Source organism: Gnatocerus cornutus, chromosome 2 (genome assembly GCF_029298725.1).
Source record: "Gnatocerus cornutus isolate USDA-ARS CGAHR chromosome 2, icGnaCorn1.1, whole genome shotgun sequence".
NCBI classification, from domain to species: domain Eukaryota; kingdom Metazoa; phylum Arthropoda; class Insecta; order Coleoptera; family Tenebrionidae; genus Gnatocerus; species Gnatocerus cornutus.
Genome location: NC_142234.1, coordinates 5,449,893 through 5,469,514, shown reverse-complemented (window position 1 = coordinate 5,469,514; position 19,622 = coordinate 5,449,893). Strand labels below are relative to the sequence as shown.

Below are 19,622 nucleotides of genomic sequence, written 5' to 3'. Positions count from 1 at the left end.
CAGTCAAATGTTCAACAAAAGTAAATCCAGCATTAAGGTCCTCCATAAGAAATCACAGCAAAATAAATAAATTTTATAGTTTTTGCTGCTTTTTGATACGATTTTTGGCTCGTGAAACCGTAATTTCATGAGAATATCTCATCGTAGATTCAAACCTTTAGCGCAGGGTAAAAAGTATAACTTGCGTGTTATTGAGAAGCAAAAGAAATCATCTAAACTTTCTGAACAACTTTTGGTTATTGTACAAGGCAAGTTTATGTCTGTATTTTTACATGAAAAAATGCCCATTAGCTTTAGAAAAAAGAAAAAAACATAAAAATACATCATGCGTGTCAAAATTTAGCTCAAAATTTAAAATAAGATGTAATTAAACACCAACAGACAACAGAACGAAATGATCCAGTCAAATAGAATGTGATAGACTTTAAAGAAATAGTATTTTCTCAATCAGTGGTGATGCAGAAGAAGAATATCATGATAACACTAAAACCATCGCAATTTTTGGAGTAGAATTTGTATGGTCTTGAAATTATGTGTCTTCAGTAAATCGAAAAGTTTTATGGAGTTTTCTCTATCCCACATTTTTAAAGAATTTTCTATATAGGTATTTTAGTTTTATGTAAATTTGCTACCAGTACATCGAAGTTAAGACCTTCGTCTAAATTCTTCTTCTTCAATACTTTATCAAAAATTTTGCCAATCTAAATAAATTAGCATGCAATTTAATCTACTATCGACCACACTAATAATTTCACACTAAAAGTTCAATACACTAAATGTTCACAGAACGTCGAGAATACACTTTTTCAATTTTTACACTAAATATGGACATTTAGTGCACTACATCAACTCAGCACATTTCGAGAATTGCACCCCCGTTTTGAAAACAAAAAAAATAACAAATTTTGTAGCAAAGCGCCGTGTAGAAAATGAAAATGGAAAATTAGATTATAGAAAGTACAATGACTTTCATTACAGTTCATTACATTACTTTTTAAAAGTTTGAGTTAGTCTTCATTTTGACACTTAGTAACGATTTTTATGAGTTTAACACATGAAAACTTACATTTGCGAAAGCGAAAAATGTTTAAAACTCTTTTAGGCAAGGAAGTTAATTTTGACAAAAATACAAAACAAATTATTAAATTATTAAAAATTGACAGTTCAACATTAACCAAAAAAATCTTAAAAGAACTTTGATTCAAATTTACGCAATTTTTTGTAGGTACAGGTGTAATCGAATACAGCGCAAAAATTTTAACCCCAATATTAAACAACGCAGTTTGACATAATGGCCAAATTTCGCGTTTCAAAACGACAGTGTTTCTAAGAAAAAAAATATTTCAGTTTTTTGCAGAAATCGCCTTGTGCAACTGAATTGTTGTGGTAAGTTACATTGCCAATGTCAGTCCAGACTATCGAAAAGTTGGAAATCAAAACGGTAATAAACAAGTTTTAAAAAATGTTTTTATCAGAGTTCCCGTCAATTTAACAATAATTATGGTAGAGAAATGTGGGTTTTACAGTGTAAGATTGTTCAAATTTGGATTATTTTGAGTTAGATTTGTTTTTAAATATAAATTATAGAAATCATCAACAGTTAAATGTCAAAACGATATAAAAATTGACAGCTATTTTGAGGTACTGTACAAACAGTTTATATAATAGACAGATGAACAGTTTACTATTCAATATTTTTTTGACAAAAAAATTATATTTTTGTGAACTTCTGTCTGAGAGATTATAAATTTTTAAAGCAACGAAACTTTTCAATTGTAAAACACTTTTTAACAAAATCAAACGGTTCTAGAAGTTTTTAGAATGTGAAATATTGAGCAGCACATTAAAATAAAAAAAAAAACTATAATATCTGGATCACAAGAGTTTGAACTAATAAGACTCATAATGCAAGAAAGAATTCAAGAGAAAAAAGAATAGGAAAAAGAAGTCCCTGAATGCGAAACTTGAAAGAATGATTCAGCTGCAGTTTATTGAATCTCCTTAGAGCTGCAGTTAATAGTCACGTCAAAAGTGAAAATAGCGATGATGATATCTAAACTTCCATAAAACAGGGTAGAAATAGAAGTTTTAATAAGAGTAAAGAAATGAATTTTATTTTCGTAAAAAAAAATTATAGTAAAGAAATGAATTTTAGTCAAAGCTGACTAAACTTCTAAACTAAACAATGGGTAAGTGTAAAATTTTCGAAGTCCAGTAACTTTAAATTAAAAAAAATTACCTGTATTTAATTTGCAAATAAAAATTGGTCACAGGTCGTAGTAAAAACAATTTACTACAAGCTTCTAAAAATATCCACACAGTGATGATGTGGAAACAAATAGCTACTCCAAAAATTGTTATTTTTAACATGCGGCTTGTATCTGTGAAAGTAGAAAGAAACATTTATTTTTAATCATTGGACGTTTATCTAATCGAAAATTCGAAGAAGCCAAATAAATTCGACGTTGAGGAAGGCCTTCGCGTTAATCCTACAAGAACTTCGCTCAGATATGTTAACAAATGTGAATCCTATTTTAATAACCCACTTGTCGGTTTGGACAGTGTCCAAATTTGCTCTTCACAATGTGGCCAGAAAAAATAATAAAGGCGTAAGAATGCTAGGAAACCGCTTAAATTATCTCAGTGTTAGCAACAGAGTGGGCAGAGCGAATGCGATTTTAATTTCGAGTCAATCACAACAAATTGTAGTATTCTTTGTGTATTTACAAAGCAATGTTAATAGTCAAACCCAGTGTGTAAAAATTGTAAAGTTAGGTAAGCAAAAATAAGCAACCGTCCGATTTAATAGTTTAAACAATTCGGATCAAATGAGCTCGACTAAAATGTGAAAGAAAAATAATCGGCTTTTCGTGCAATTTCATGGAAATTTTTATTTACCTTCCCTACCTTCGTCTCTTAACGATGGGATGAATGCCTTCAGTACGTTTGCGTTGACCTCTGGGATTAGCAGAGCTCATATAGGCCATGACATCCTGATCAAAGACAACACACCACGACACAAGTCTAGTAAACCCCCGACCTCATAACAACCACACAAAAACAGCACAACAAATCCAACACGCTTCATCGGCCAAAGCTCAACTTTACCAATCAGTGGTAAAGTGGTCAAAGCTAGAGTAGTCTTGATAATCGTGAATCGTGTGATCCTTGGTTATAATTAGACCAAGTCGCCTCGCTTAAGTCCAGACGGTCCACTAGCCGCAACTAATAATAACATGCCTCAACAAAAGCTCATTGTTCGCATTAAAATTCCCAAAGAAGTACATCCTGAGAGCTTTAAAACAAATCCTGAGCTTTCGCGGCAGAAATTCGTTTATTTGAATTCTGTGCCAACGCGCGAGTTTTCGTCAAAGCTCGAGAGTGGGGAGAAAAGCTTTCGCATTATCCTGTAAGCGAGCTTTCGTGAGAGAAAATTCCTACAAAGCTTCGAGGTTCGCATATCGGATGGTTGAGTTAGGGGCGACATCTGTCAGGCAACGGTCGAAGCGCGCTTTTTGAAGATGAAGTTTTCAACTGATGGAGCACTTGAAAGTTTTCAGCGATTATGTAAATACCTGAATTTATTATCATGTGGTTAACGTCACGAATAGAGAAGAAAACTGTTGACTTACGAGCTGTTTTTCTTTAAGTGCGTGGAAGTGTCACGAACTTACCTGAAACAAAAGATATTTTTCAATTTTAATGTGGAAAGAACCTACATACAATTCATACAATTTTGAAAAGATGAAAAAATTAAATCCAATAATTTGATGTAAAATATGCACTCGGAAAATAGAAACACGCAATAAAATACAATATATTATGTACATTTCGATTAGTGTGCTTTTAAAAATCATGTGTAAACACGTTTGAGCGAACAATAAAATTCAATTTAGAGAAATGTATATGAAACTGACAGCATGATAATAAGAAAAGTTAAGGCAACTAATTTTCAAACGCTTTTGGAGAAAAATACCGTTTCTGATCGAGGCAACAAGTTTTCAAAAATTGACTAAATTAATATTTCCTTTGAAAAAAATGACCAATGCGCCAATTCTAGTATACCTATACTTACTGATATTTTTACGCTTGAAGTTTCAAAGCTTTCATGAAAGACATGCCACTAATGAGATTACTGCATAATCATTTATTGCTTAAATGTATGTACCAAGCAGTGCTACCACCACAATGTTGAAATTTGAAGGATACTTATATAGACTTCGCGCTCTTAATTATTATTACGTAATTAAATACAGGAAAAAAATATGGAATGAAATTAAATAAAATGCTTGTTGTTAAACATTTAACTTCTATTTTATTGGCCGTAGATATGTGTTCCGAACCGAGTTAAAATAAAACAAAGGTGTAAAATGATGAACGTCAAAAACATGAACAAAGAAAATTAATTTAATTCAAACACTTTAGGCTCCGCCGAATGATCATTATATGCATATATAATTGAAGAATGGGCGATACACAAAGGCAGATAAGTTGAATCCTCGGGCGAAGGTGAAAATTGTAGGTCATTAAAAAATATAGAATCGGAATTCAAAGCAAATTTTAAAACTAATTCTATCTAATTTATTGCGGATTCTTTAGATTTTTCTTTCTGTTTTCTCTACATCCTCATTAGAATCTCTTAATGATCTCAAGACTTTTTCTAAAGTCTTACTCTTTCGGTTTCTTCTAGCTTCTTTTGATTTTAAATCATATTTTTATAATTATATTTTTATAAATACAGTTTCGATTATTCGGGGATTCTCAACTTTATTATTTTATTTCACTAAGATTTTTAAATTCTGTCTAGAAACTTCTAAGAATTCTGTCAATAACTCTGCTGTAAATTCTTCCTTTATTCTCTTCAGATTCTTCCTAGAAATTATGTTTTTACAATATTATTAATTTCAATTATTTAATTATTTAATTATGTGAATTGTAATAAGATGTTTGGCCTCACTTTCAATTTTCTAGACCAACTGTTTGTTAATTTCTAAGAATTCATTAGTCTTTGTTATTTTCTAAGAATCCTCGTACTTTCACAAAACTTTCTCTAAACACTGTTTCCAATAATATAAATTTCTATTTTTCTATAGAAACTTATCTAATTTTTTAGACAATTCACGGTTCTGTTTAAATTTTCTAGATTCTCCTTAAAGTTTCTGCATTCTACTAATTAGTCTATTTTTGAACAAAATGAACTAATTTATTTTATAATAAGGATATCAAAAAAGTAGTGCGTTGGATTCTTTTATGTATTATTATATCAGAATTAAAAAACTTTCTATTTTCATTCTCCAAATTTCATATTTGACGACAAATAGGTATGTGCAAAATACTGAATATAGATAATTACATAACAAGTACGGAAATTGAACAATTTCGCACGAGTGTGAATGTAGATGCACGAGTGCAAGAAAGACAGTTTTCGACGAATTATGTACCCACTTTCATATGGGGTCGTAGGAAAAATATTTATCGATCTAAATTTTTTTCCTAAATGGAGATGTTGTCAGGTAGAAAAGAATATGTCAATTATTTTTAACGAATTCACTATCTTTTAAGCAGCACACAGAAAAAGGGGCATTTTTGTTGACTTTTGTCCGTCTGGCTATCTAAGCCCCGCCATCTAATCGACTAGTATAAGTTTGCACAGAAAGACGCGACGTCAAATATGACTCAGTTTACCTTTATTACATATTTTTGGCGTTTTGTGAGACCCGTGCACCCTGACTATAAATGACATTTTTAAGTTCAATTTGATACTAAAAAATTGTTCTGCTTAGGCAGTGAAAAACTGAATAAATTTGCCATTTTAAGTTCTCTTGGTATCAATTTCTGTTTTGGGTTTACAGGTGAAAAAACAGAGATTCGTTGCTGGGAGATAATTTTCTCTTACATGTTTGTATGTTTCAGCACTTATTTAATCGTTCCAATTCTGAACACCCTACTGGGCGATGCAGTATACGATAAAAGTAATAAATAATAGCGAGTTAATGACTAATAATAACCCCCATCAAAACATAATGGATGAAATCTGCAAACCAAAACACGAAAGTTGAACGTCTTTGTAACACACTCGAGTTCTTCATTTTCAAACCACAATCCGGAGAAGTATTTTTTAAATAAATAAAGACCACCACGCAGCAACAATTTGAGGGAGTCTAGTACACTTGTGCCAATAACATTCTTGCGAATTTAGGTAGATTGGGTCATGGCAATCACATTATCGGATCACATAAGTATGAGGCTGAAAATCCGAATTCCATTTGAAAATAATAATGCCGCCAATATCAAATCGCAAATTCAGAGACGTGGTCTATTTGGCACGTTTCTCGTCTAAAATCAATAGTTATCAAACTATCATTAAATAAGTTGGTAGAATAAAGACTTGATAAAAAGTAATTTCAATTATTAATAATGAAAGTATAGAAAAAATTTATTTACCAAGCCATAAAAAAATACTTAAATATTCAGTTTGATCTCTTTCAATATTTTTTTTAACTGTTAATAATTTTAACCTATTGAATTCAAGTTTTACCAATTAACACTTCCATTTAATGAGAAGCTATCATTTGAAACTGTAACCTTAATTATTCATCAGCGATTTAGTCACGGGGGCACACGTGCAGTTTACAATCCAATTAGCGCATATTGCTCAAATCCGTCCAAAATATCAACTCAGTTGCATATTCTAACTGAAAATTCCCGGAAATCCGAATTTTCCCAGCCAACAAAAGTTTGTAACGAACAACTAAAATACAGTTTCACCCAGCGTGTAACAAGCTTTAAGCTCTCATGTGCTTAATTAAGTCTGAAGACGTTGGATCATAAGCCGCTAATTGATACGACGGGGCTGTCAAACAAGGGTCTTAAGACTTCATTTGAAATATTGATAAAGATACACTTAGATCCTGTTTAATTACAAAGACATTTTCTCCAGAGGCCGATCCTTTAGGACGTGCTAGTGATAAAGGGAAGGATTTATTGCGGTGGCGGTTCGAAAATCAATGAACAAATTGAGTGAGACTAAACTGGAGATAAAACGAGAGGAAAAAATTGCCGCGACGCAAAGAGAGGTTTTAATAAACTTTAATAAGTCGAAAAGAAATGGAAAAGAAAACTAAAACCGTACATGTTGTAACCTATTATTCTTTCTTTTCAGCTCGTCGAACTAAATTTCACGATCCATATAGATAGAACAGTATCTATTTTTCTTATCGGAAAACACTCAATTTTCAATTCTCACAGGTGGCTGAGTTTAAAGAACGCCCTCTCTCGTTGTCTTTCCTTCATCAATCTCCGACTAAACATTTCAATTTGATTTTTTCTTTTAATTTCTAATAACATTGACTATTAGCTCGTTGTCGTAATATTTCATAAACCTTCCGGCAGCCTTTACAAGCACGTAAATTTCGAGAACAAACACCCAACTGGCAGCTAATCGCCGAGTTGTGACAAACAGTGTAGTTGCGCAGAGCGAAGCATCTATTCATTTTCCTTCAACCATCCGAAATCTCGGCTCAACACCATTAATAATTATCAAGGTGGTCTACCCTTAGGTGCTCTTGCAGTCACTTCTTTCACTTTAAATAATGCTTTCGCATTCGTTACCCTCCATCCGCGTGCCAAAGGACGCGGTGAAATCCGTTCGTAATTATCCTTTTATACGAGCGCTAGTTTTTCAAAGCTGTTTCAGGAGTTTTTAGAGAGAATTTTACGCGATGAAAGTGCTGGTGTTTTCTGTGTGTTTAGGGTGTTCATTTAAATGTGGGAAATTGGACCACAGCTTTAGATTTTTATGAACAGTCATATTCTGACAATAGTAACTCCAATGGTAACTCTCAATGGTAATTCAGTGCAAATTTGTACTGTAAATTTTTAAAATCTGTGCTTTTTTGGTTTTTGAGTTATTACCAAAACAAAAATGTTGCTCAAACTTGACGCTGAGCATCACATGTCACGAAAATTGATCAAATTCGTCTTATAATTTTGTGCTAATTTGTGCTGCAATTTTTAAATGCTGTGCTCTGTTTGTTTTTGAGTTATTTCAAAAACAAAAATTGGTGAGCGTCAAGTTTGAGCTTCATACGTCGCAAAATAGCTTAAGTGAGATTCCATAATTTTGTGCTAATTAGTGGTGCAATTTTCAAATTCTGTGCTTTTTTCGAGTTCGTGTTAATTCAAAAAACATACAAAGAATAGAAGGCAACTCAACATACAGATTTAAACAGATTCTAAATTGTAAATAATATTTTCACACTAAACTAAAGTTTAATAAAAAATTATAAATCTAAGTATGCAAGATTCTAACAACTTAAATCTGATTTGTCATTGATGTAGATTAGAGAGACAGTAGTTTTTTACTTTTAAAACGTTCATCAAGCGACACATTATAATAATGAGCTTTTTAGTTCATTCTGCAGCGACAGTTTTTGATATTTTTTTAAAACAGACTCGGATTGAAAACAATTTACAAAATATTTTTCGGAATCTAAAAGCCATTGAAATCTGTATTTTGGCTTGTCTTCTTGCAGGGGGTACATGGATCATCTTAGTTGAATATCTCTATATCACCTGTTAGTCTTTTCTCATATACTTTTAATGAGCGAAGACATTAGCGAAAAACTCTGATAAGAAACTTTTCACAGTAATTTGTTTAGAACAATTAGGAATTCTTTCAGAATACGTCTTTCTTATAAATCTGAGATTCAAGATTATCCGAAATCTTTTAAAAATTCTGGAAAATCTAAATTGACACCTGATAATATAAAAATACTTAAGGTTCTTAAAATTGCTGTATTTTACAGAAGAAAGAAACCCTCACATTTTTTAAAAACTTAAACACAATAAAGATAAGTTTTACATGTCATTTTAATTTGATTTAATTTAAATTTAATAAAAAACTAAATTGTAAAACAAACTTACAACAAAATATGTCTGCAAAGTATAAAAAAAAATACCTGTATACATTAATTTTTTACAAAAGAGTTTACCGATTTACAAAGCAGCAATTTTAACAACTAAGAGGATTTAAAATGGATAAAAAGTTAGATATTATTGAGATACATCTTCTCACATTCTTACAATTTAAAAAAAAACGTAGAAAATCCTGAAAATTTAGAAAGTTTATTTTACACAGTTAAATTAATTTATTTTCGATGAATTTAATGCATTTTGCTGGTTGTTTAAATAAAGAGCGACTGTAATTGATCAAAACGGCACAATTTTCCGGCGTTTTAATTAATCAGTTTATAGGCAAATGATAGGTACCTATTTGTCCTTAATTATTTTCAACTGATCGTTAATTTATATAATGACTAATTTCCACCCATTATTATAATTAGAACCGAAACTGTTAAAATTAAATTAGAGTGGATCAATTCAACCGCAAGACACTGCATCAAATCAACAAAAAATAAATGCAAAAAACGCATCTAATTCCTTCCTTTTGATTTAATTAATCCGCATCCATTAATTACGCACTCTCGTCATTGATATTGGTCAAATGACTTGCAAAATCCTTTAAAATTCATTCCAACACGTCGGATTTCAATAGTGGAATTGTATTCATCATGTTTGCGGCTTCCAAGTATGATGAATGGAGGCAATAAAAAACGTCGTTTATTAAATTTAAATCGTCAAAATTTAATATATCCCGTTTCCGACTCGGAAACAACCCTCAGAAGTGTGCACATTACCACTGATTGAAAAAATCACTTTTGTCAATCGTCGAGACCAAGACTAGTGGTAATAATGTAAATTTCTATTAGTTTAAACGTGACGATATTTTATCTGCACCCGCAGCGATAAATAATAGCTCAATTTCGGGGCGAACGTTTCCCAAATTAAATAAAGTTGTTGGTGTTTCTGTCACTAATTAAGGGTTGTAAATTCTTTACCCCGCTTATATACCAATGAAATTTCCGTGAAGAGACTCTGCGAATTTGTTGAGATAAGACTGCTTTATGTCACGCAGAATTTGAATAAACTTATTTGTGCAACTGACCGAAAAATTAAAGCGTCTTATGGACAAAGCAAAAGTTGAGGAAGTCAAAGGAAAGAAATGATTCGGAGCAGCAGCGCGTAGTCTGAAGAAAATTAACGCAAGGGTATGTGATGCCCGCAATACGAGTATTTATCTTCGCCGTTGTGCGCAATGGTAAATTAGGTTAGAAACTGCAAATGCCGCAGTCGGGTTTACTAACATGTATCAGAATAATTTACGGTGAAGGACCCCATTGGGGTTAAATCAATTTTATCGCTTTGTATGAGTGCATCTCTGACCATTTTGCTTGAACGATTTGATCTTCAATTCAATTGTATCTCGAATCGTATTGTTTGGAGTTGCTGCCTTGGAATTGTTGAATTTTCTTTGAGGTTTGTTGTTAAATTTATCTGCATTAGCCAACGCTTCTGCAAAATGGTAGTTTCATGACAATATTGACACATAATGTAATCAAGACTATACTCATGGAGTGTATCAATCAAGCTTATATCCACCACCGATTTAATCCTAAATGGGATTATTCCAATTCAATACGGCAAATTTGCGATTTATGATTAACAATCATTTATAGTATGTATTTATAAATATTGAAAAATAGAGATAGAAATTTCAATTTGGTGTTGTGGACATTTCAGAGTTAATCCAATTTTACTGGATCGCATGTTAGGATTAGTTATTTACGTCGAATCGTTTAAATTTAGGTTGAAACAGCAGAATCCTACTTTTTACAATCGAATGTAATAGTAGATTACTCAAAGTGTGCGGAAAGTTGAATTTTCCTCACTGGTGGACACTATTTACTAATAAGCCGCAGGCTAGTAAATGAGTGATTAAAATACAGATTAAAAGTGTGGTACTTTATTTTTCAGTTTCGGTAACACCGTAAAATTAAAAGTCAATTGTTAATCTTGACATTTTGCTGATCAATAAGTAATAAATTATTGACAAATTAATTGCAAGAAAAAATTAAAAGAATCTCATAGAGCGCAGTAAAGCGAAAAGTTCTATGAGTTCGAGTGACGTGCTAATCGCTAGAATTCGCAGATATGAAGCATAAAAAACGTTACGAATCTGAGAGGTGGTCCATCCGCAAAGACGAATCCAAAGTATATAAATATAATCTGTCAATCTCTAAGGAATAATCCGAAGAACCTAAAAAATCTACAGAGATCTGACAAAACGCAACAAAGAATACAATAAAGATAAAAATCACAGAATTATTAATCAGCTTAGAAGAAAGTATCTAAAGAATCTGCAAAGTGATTAAAAAAATCTAAACATACGGAGCTAAAATAAAAATCGAGTCCCGATCCTCTCATCCTCTTCTCTTTTTTTGGTAAGGGCCTGGGGTGCCGGCTGCCAGAAGAGCTGTTGAACACTATATTTCTCAGTCGCAAGTACTTCGTCACCATATACAGAGTGTTTTGTAAATAGAGCACCAACTCTTACCTGAAGAATCATAATGGGTTACAGACAGAAGTGAGAATTTTCTCTTTTTAGCTTTTTTTTGTCAAAGTTATAAGATTGTAAAGTAGACCAATCAGGACTCAGAAAATAATTAAAAATCTGACTAAAAACAAAAACTACAGAAAGGACTATGACTAAAACGAAAGTGACAAACATCTGTCATATTTGACATGATTAGTTAGTCAGTGAATCCAAATGAACTATTTTGGTCAAAAGTTTTTGGTCATCAAGTCACTAAAATGACATTGACTTGTTGTAAACGAAGATTTAACAAAAGTTAACTTTATTTTTCAGTTGTTCAAAACTGTTGTCAAAGTTGTCAATATGCATTCTGAACTAATACTGTCATTTTTTTTGATATTCTTGGTAATAAATGTTGCTACTTGCCCTAAGGACAACCTCTTACAGGTAAGAAAACTAAAATCAAATCAATAATTTGTTACTAAAATGAGAGACGTCAATAAGAAGATAAAACAGTGTTATTGAAAAAACAAATATCAATAAATGTTTAAAATGCGTATCATTTTGATCAATACAGAGATGTAACCGCAGTAATAAAGATTGCTTTATTGTGCGGTAAATAATTTTATTTTCAGAATTTCTAACCAACTATGTCACTGATATAAAATAGTAACTGTCAAATTGACGTCAAACAGAAAATCTATTAAAGCCTTGTTTACACAGAGCTAGATTACTGACGGAAAGTTCGTGTAGTCAGTGAAATTGCCATATGTTCCTGTTTACACTAGCAAAAAAAGTTAATAGTAACGCACCGTTTTTCACAATACATTTCAACATATTTCATAATAATTAGTCTTCATTGGTCTTCAAGGCTTGTAGCACTTTAATATTATTATTATTATTATTATTTGGGCGCTAATCCATTTCATAAAACAGGATTCTCTTCACTTGCCACTACTGCTTACATGTAGAAACTAAACAGAAAGTAACAAGTTTAACTGAAAAAAAACGAGCAAGGAGCAAACTAGTTAGGTCCACAATTTGTCTCGTTACTTGCCTGCTACTGGCAAGTAAGTATCACTTTCCTCTCGTTTACATGGAGCAAGTTTACTGACTCTAACTTTCCAAGTAAACGAGGGATAAGATAACTTCTATTCAATGTTTAGCAGTCCTTTGCAAATTGCGTTCCGATTAGTTACAAATAAAGCCTTCCAGTTCTTAAACAGTTAAAGAAAATCCAAGAAAAACTTCTTCTGCTTCAACAGAGTGGTTAACCAGAAAGTTACCCCGAAATACCAGTTCTTACTTTTGCAACCCGAATTAGAGAAGATAATAAAAAGTTAACTACTATAATTTTAGAATCAAAATAATCAAGTATGCCGTACTAAAGTTGTCTAATTTACAAAAATTAAAGAAAATTTAAAGAGCAAACTCAACTTCAAAATTTAGTCGATCTGGAACACCTCGGAAAATACTAATTTCAAAAAATTGTATTAAATAGAATAGCTAAGAATTAAAGAATTAAAAATAAAAACCAAACATTTTAAAGTTTGAGAGAGAATCTGAAAACTGAAGAATTCTAATTTTTAATAATTCGGAAATCTTAAAAACGCGAAATCCGAGAGTCTCAACTCGAATCTGCAAAACTTAAAAAAGGAAAACTGTAAATTTATTTTAGAGTTAACGGCTGAAAGAATCTGCGAGTCCTAAGCATTTAAAGAACTGACTGTAAAAAGAAATCTAGAATTTTGTGAGCCTATAATAACTTCCATCAAATATTTTATCTATCTCACGGCGCAATTTTCAAACCGTTCAAGCATCAATTTTCACCTTTCGCCCACACTATGGAAAATTATCCAAATTAATAAAAGCTGAAGAAGCGTTCAAAGCACTTTTTAATTAAAACTCAAACAAGACAACAAAGTTGCAGAACAAGGTGTCAGATTTGACTCGCAGGGAATGACTCGGTGATTAGTGGCATTTGGTTTCAGCTCTTGACTGAAACGCGTATGATTTTAACATCTTTTTTAATCGGTTTTATGCTGTTGTTTTATTGAGATGCAAACAGTTTTCAATTTGTCTATTTATTATTGATTGCCTTTAAAAACTGAAGTATGAGAATTTTTTTTAATAACAAAGTACAGTATAAGCTCGATTATGCCTGCTTTTCGAAAAGCATGGATAATCAAATTGTTAGAAAAAAAGTACGTATAGGTAAAAAGATCTTTTTTTTATTAAAAATATGCAGGTTTCCCGGAACGCTTGCACTTCCTTTTGACGAGAACTTCTCCATCAAAATGTGAGTTCATTTATTTTTATTCAAAATTTTTTCTTGTACTTGATTTTTCAGGTTATTTTTCATCGCAAAACAATTTATTTCAAGCATTTTTGTTAGACTTTGCGAACACTATTATAATTATATTGAATTTCACAATTTTGTTTTTTTTTCTTTACACTGACATAAACGTTACTCATGAAATTTTAAATTTTAAAGTTTTTATTTAAAAATTTTCCAATACATAAAAATAGAAGCAAAAATTCGAAGTGTTTGGTTTTCCATTTGGGTGCAAGGTCTTGGAATCACGGATAATCGAGGCACGGTTAATTGCCTAACACCTTTGCACGAATAATCCGCGATAACCGCGATAACCGCGATAACCGAGATTCTACTGTATATGTAGAAAAATTTTTTTTGGAATTATCTTTCCTATCCTCTTTCATTCACGAACATATCTTTAAAAGAGTTCAGAAGTTAAAGCTGATGAATGATTAAGACAAGTTATCTAAGGTGTATTTACACGCTCAAGCGCTTCGCCAATTTGTGCAATTAAATCGTTCGTGCAAACGATGCGGGATGGCATGAAATTTGCGCACACCACCAAATTTAGCTTGAGCAAAATTTGTCTTTAGAGGTAATTGATATTTTTACATGATGCTTTAAAAATTTATAGGAATGATGTTTGAACCTTTGGCTGCCAAATTTTTACGGTTTATAGTTCAACTGTCAAAGTACATGCGACCATTAATTGAGAGCCACTGACGTTTATTTCACAGAAATGTTCTGAGTGTCAAATGTCATCCACTTCTTCCACCTTCAGAATTTAAACAGGACGTTGTGGACGACATACAGTTGTATGAGCCACGAGAGATCCTGTTTCCCTTAATTGGTTATGTGGTGCAAAACATAATCCTCAAGAAAGAATAAACCTCTAATTAGAGAATTGCCAGCAGGTCGACTTCTTATACTTCACCATAAATTCACCACTTTGGTCACAGGAATACCGCGATAATCCGTCACGAATATCAGACGACATTTGCTCAACGAAAAACGACAATTAACTAAAGAAGTTATTTGTAATTATTTTAATTTTCAAAACTAGGCGCAAAGAACTTATTCATACCTGAACAAAAAAAGACCATTTTTTCAAAAACCTTCTTCTCTACCAATTTATTAATGATTTATTATTATAAACCAAACAGTAAGTAGTTCTCAAATAGTGAGCTAAAATATTAAACGTGCTCTAGTTCATTTACGACTGCACAAAACCAAAAATGCTTTAACACAGTTTATTAAAATCTATCTATGTTTAAATTTGGCAGCCTAAACCCAAACCTCTGTCTGTAAAATTAACCATTTAATTTTTTAAATAGTTTTTTTTTATTTTTCAGAACATTGTAAATTCACAACCGGTTTGCACAAATAGCACGAACGTGTAAACGGCCGATGATGAACTGCATTCAACCAACTTTTCTGATAGAATCATATATGCGATTTTTTTGAGAGTTGACCGTAGTGGAAAGTTTGACAGATTACCCCCCCAAAATGGAATTTATTTACCGTTGCTATTTATAAAACTCAACTGAAATAAAAAAATATTAACCTCAACCGAAAACAATACAAACCTTATGAAAAATCATAAAAACAAACATTTGATTCATATCGATTTACTATTATATTGTGTGAAATATTAATTATTCATTGATTACTAGGACCACGCGTTTAAATAATCACGTGTCATTATATCCTGCTATCAAAATACCAAAAAAATTGAACGCCGTTTTTTATAAGATTGTTATTTTTCAGTCGAGTTCACTCAATCTTACGGTGAAAACGAAATTCCGGGCGAATAAATTTCCTGAAATTGAGATAGATCTGTTGTAGAAGGGGCCACGATTGAAACAGTATCTAATATTCTACACACTGATAAATTAAACGGTGTGTGGGTTTTCCTATTATTACCTATTTTTAACTCAATTCCCAAACGTCTAAGGAAGCGAAATTGGTCAGCTCCCACGTCCCATGCAGGAGACTCTAGAGAAATAATTTTATTAGTCCAAAACTACTCAATTAATTCAGGCTTCTTTATTTGCTGTAATATCTCTAGAATGTTATTGTCCTGTTTCCTGTTTAGTGGGATTGTCTCGGTAGACAAAGTCTGTGTTTTCCAATTCCGTCTCATTGTCCAGTCTGCTTATTGTTTTTACTACGCCTTCGCCTTATTGTTGCTTTTGTTGTAAAAGTTTTCCAAGAATGACATCCACTTTCCTAAATTAGATAGATGTTCTTTATTGTGCGAAGTTTGTCAATAATTGCATTGATGTCGCAAAACGTGCACTACAAGTTTTGACTGTAAAATTTTGGTAAATAAAATGATTTTTTAGGCGACTTAAACTAAAAATAAAGTTTTTTTAGCTTCAAAGGCGGCCTAAAAGTAAGTCTTTTCTGGCCGCAAACATTTTTGGCCGATCTATAGTGGCGCCATCTATCCATAATTTTGCATATTACATCAAGATACCGACATTACCCCCAATTTTATAAATATTTCGGTAAAATCAAATCGACAAACTGCTGTAAAATGCAACAAAGACGTGTTGAATTATTGAAAATGAACATGTCTAGCAATGCTGCGGTAACAACATCAAAAAGCAGATCAAACCTAATTCATACAAATTGTGAAGCTACAGATGCCGAAACGGCAAGTGTAAATAAAGAAAATATGAACTGAAGGATTCATAAATACTTACAATTATTCAGTTGTTATAAATGATTAAATCAATAAATCATAAATAAAAATTAATTGACTTGTAAATTTAATGATGTCGCCTAAAAAATCTTGTGTGTATCACGGCCAAAAAGTGCCATTTTGCCCACGGCTTTCATTCTGGCCTAGGCTATCGGCTCGGCCATTAAAAAAAGGCTCCGCCAAAAAAGAATCACTTTTTGGCCTTGGTACACAAATAGCTATTTTTAGGCCGCCGTCCTTTTTTAACGTTCTTTGAAACATACATATGAAACATACAGGCTGTCCCAGAACTCGTGACCCAGAGAAAAAAGTCTTATGAAACCAATTTTTTTGCTCAAAAACTAATCGACAAAAAAACGGTAGTCAATCCGGAAGCTGAACAGAATTTAAAAATCGGTAACTATAGATACATACTATCGTCCTTTAGTCAGACCCTTGCCTAGGAAATTTTGATGACCTTTTACTCCACCTCTAGAATAAGCTTTTGGGATCGGTTGTTAAGTTTTTATCCTTTTTCGAATACGATTAAACTTAATCAATTTTTGTTTTGAAATTTACCATTTGTATTGCTGTCGGCACTCTCTCTTGCTCTCTGGGTCATGAATTCTAGAACACCCTCTATAAATAGGCCGCAAAACGGCGTTGGGCGACCTAGTCCTCCAAAAAAGAAACTAGATATTTTTTCTTTACCGGTCAATTCACATAACAGTGTGCTAAAGGGTATTTTAAAAAAGTTTAGGATGTTTTATTTCCAAAAGAGCTACTAGAAAAGCAACCTTAAAGAGTAAAAGTCACACTTGGGTCCGCCTCGTCTTCGCAATTTCACCTAGACTCCAAAAGAGCATTTTCTGGTCTTATGATCCAAATTACTATTTCATTTTGATATGTTGGACATTGATCTATCCACAAATTTTTTATTTCGTGACAATAATTTGTTTGACTTTTTTGTTGAGTTTCAGGGGACTTCCACCGCCAATACCATAACAAATTTTAAAGCTATTAAACGAAAAAAGTTCCAAGCTGTTGCTCCATTCCTGGAACTTATTCAACTTAACCCCGGCAATGGTCTAGGGATTTAAACACCGGAACCCGGACGACAACATCCCGATCGTAGAGTTGCTTTAATACGACCTTCTGCAAAAAACATTGGCGAGTGGGTCTTCGAAAGACCATTTGAATTGTAAATTGCCAGAGCATGTGATAGCAATGCACAAAAAGAGGTTCAGGTAAATGTAAATGGAATCCTCTACAATTAATTTGAGGCGAATAGATTCCGCCCACGACTACGAATAGGAACCACTAATTTAGCGAAGCTTAACATGGTATTTGCTATAATTATAACTCGAAAGGTCAATTCGGGCCACTCAGTCATTTTATTCGTGATTTATTTAGATTCGTTAGACGTGGTCATTATTCATTCATGGAGACTGGACTTTTAAGCTGCATATGCTGGATCTTTCATTTAAATGCACATAATTTATTTTAAGCGCGGCTCTAAGCCAGGGAAAGATTAAACCAAGTTTTAACAAGCTCACAAGCGACAGTTTGAAGCTATTTATTTAAAAATAAATCCGGACGTGCAATGCTGCACTGTTGCATGGAAATGATGTTACCAGTTCCCAATGGCGGATTAAGGTGGGCTGAAGCTACTTTAAAATGAACACAGTCGACTCCGCTTACTTGAGATACCTTGAGAAAATGTAGTTTGTCCCAATAGTCCGGAGGTCCCTATAAACCGGAGATCAGGAAAAACTGAAGAAAAATATATTTTTTTTCAAACGTCATAAAAGTGACACATTATCTAGCTTATTGTCAGGGTATAAGTTTTACTTATATGCTTAAGCAGAACACAGCACTTTATATGTTTGGGCTTCACCGTAACCATTCTGCATGAATTTAATTTTTTAAAAGTGCATAAAAAAGAGTAATTTTCTATCGTTTGCAAAAAAAATCATATATGCCATTCAGAGCAAAAATTAATTCGTGTTGTTATTTTTATATATACAGGGTCCGGCAACACTTGTGTCCACCCCTAAAATCGTCTTTAATTTTAAAGATAAAATTTTGAAACTTTGCATACGCTCATAGTTCACAAAGCTCTAGAAGCTACCGCAAAAAATTTATTTCTTATCACGGTTTGGTTGGCGTCGCGACGTCTAAGAAGTATAATTTTTAGCGATTTTTGAGTTTTTGCAGAAAAATTCGCGAATTCGATTTTTTTTCAACATAACTGTGATACATATATCTGAGTTTTTATTTTAAATCTAATACAAATTGTGTTTAAAATTTGCGAAATAAACGTTGTTTTATCAAGTTAGTTTTCAAAATTCTGACAGCGCAGTGGCAAACTACATTTACACCAAAATTTCACAAGTCACTTCATTCACTCTTATAAAGGTTAATTTTGAATATCACGGGCATGTTGCACTTTATGGGCACCAGAATTCATTAATTAACATCGACAAGACGACAATTTCACCAAGTAAGACTTTTGTTACAATCTAAAGCGAACCAAAGGATAGATGTCATTTGTGACACAAGATGTTGACAGATGGGTGTAAACGTAGTTCCCAATTTTGACGTAAAAAAATTGGAAACTAACTTGATAAAACTGCATTTTTTTCTCAAATTTTGAAGACAATTTGCATTGAATCTAAAATGACAACTAAGTTATTTTTAACACATTTATAATGAAAAAAATTAAATTAGAGGTTGATATCACAATCCCTCACAATTAACTAAAAATTACATTTTTAAGGCGTCGCGACGCCAAAACTATTAGTGATAAAAAAGAAATCTTTGCGTCAGCTTCTAGAGCTTTGTCAACTATGAGCGTATGTAAATTTTCAAAATTTTATCTTTAAAATTAAAGACGATTTTGGGGGTGGACACAAGTGTTGCCGGACCCTGTATATATTTTAATTTTCTAGATTTATTGTTAAATTTTTTTAGATTCTCTAGATTTTTATTGGATTAGTTATCAAGATTTTTGTCATTCCTGTTTTCAGATTTTTCTTAAATTTTGTCTTGTTCGTTTACGATTAGCTTTAAATTTTCTGTAATTTTAGTAAATCCTTTAAATTCTGTTTAGATTTAGTCAAATTTTTTTAAAATTCTCCAGATTTTCGTCAGATTTTTTTACAAATTTTCAGTTTTATCTTTGA

General features: G+C 32.3%; 1 protein-coding gene across 4 annotated transcripts in view; it reads right to left on the bottom strand.

The window, feature by feature from the left end:
- The window catches only part of Sh (Potassium voltage-gated channel protein Shaker), a 220,172-nt gene that overhangs the window by 138,783 nt on the left and 61,767 nt on the right, over positions 1 to 19,622 (bottom strand). The window contains exon 1 of one of the 4 annotated variants that reach the window (XM_088050407.1): positions 2,908 to 3,089. The exons of the other annotated variants lie outside the window; for them this stretch is intronic. Coding sequence (XP_087906533.1) covers positions 2,908 to 2,987 — 80 coding nt within the window. The 5' untranslated portion in view covers positions 2,988 to 3,089. Of the gene's footprint in view, positions 1 to 2,907; positions 3,090 to 19,622 lie in introns of those variants that run through there. 4 annotated transcript variants of the gene reach the window in all.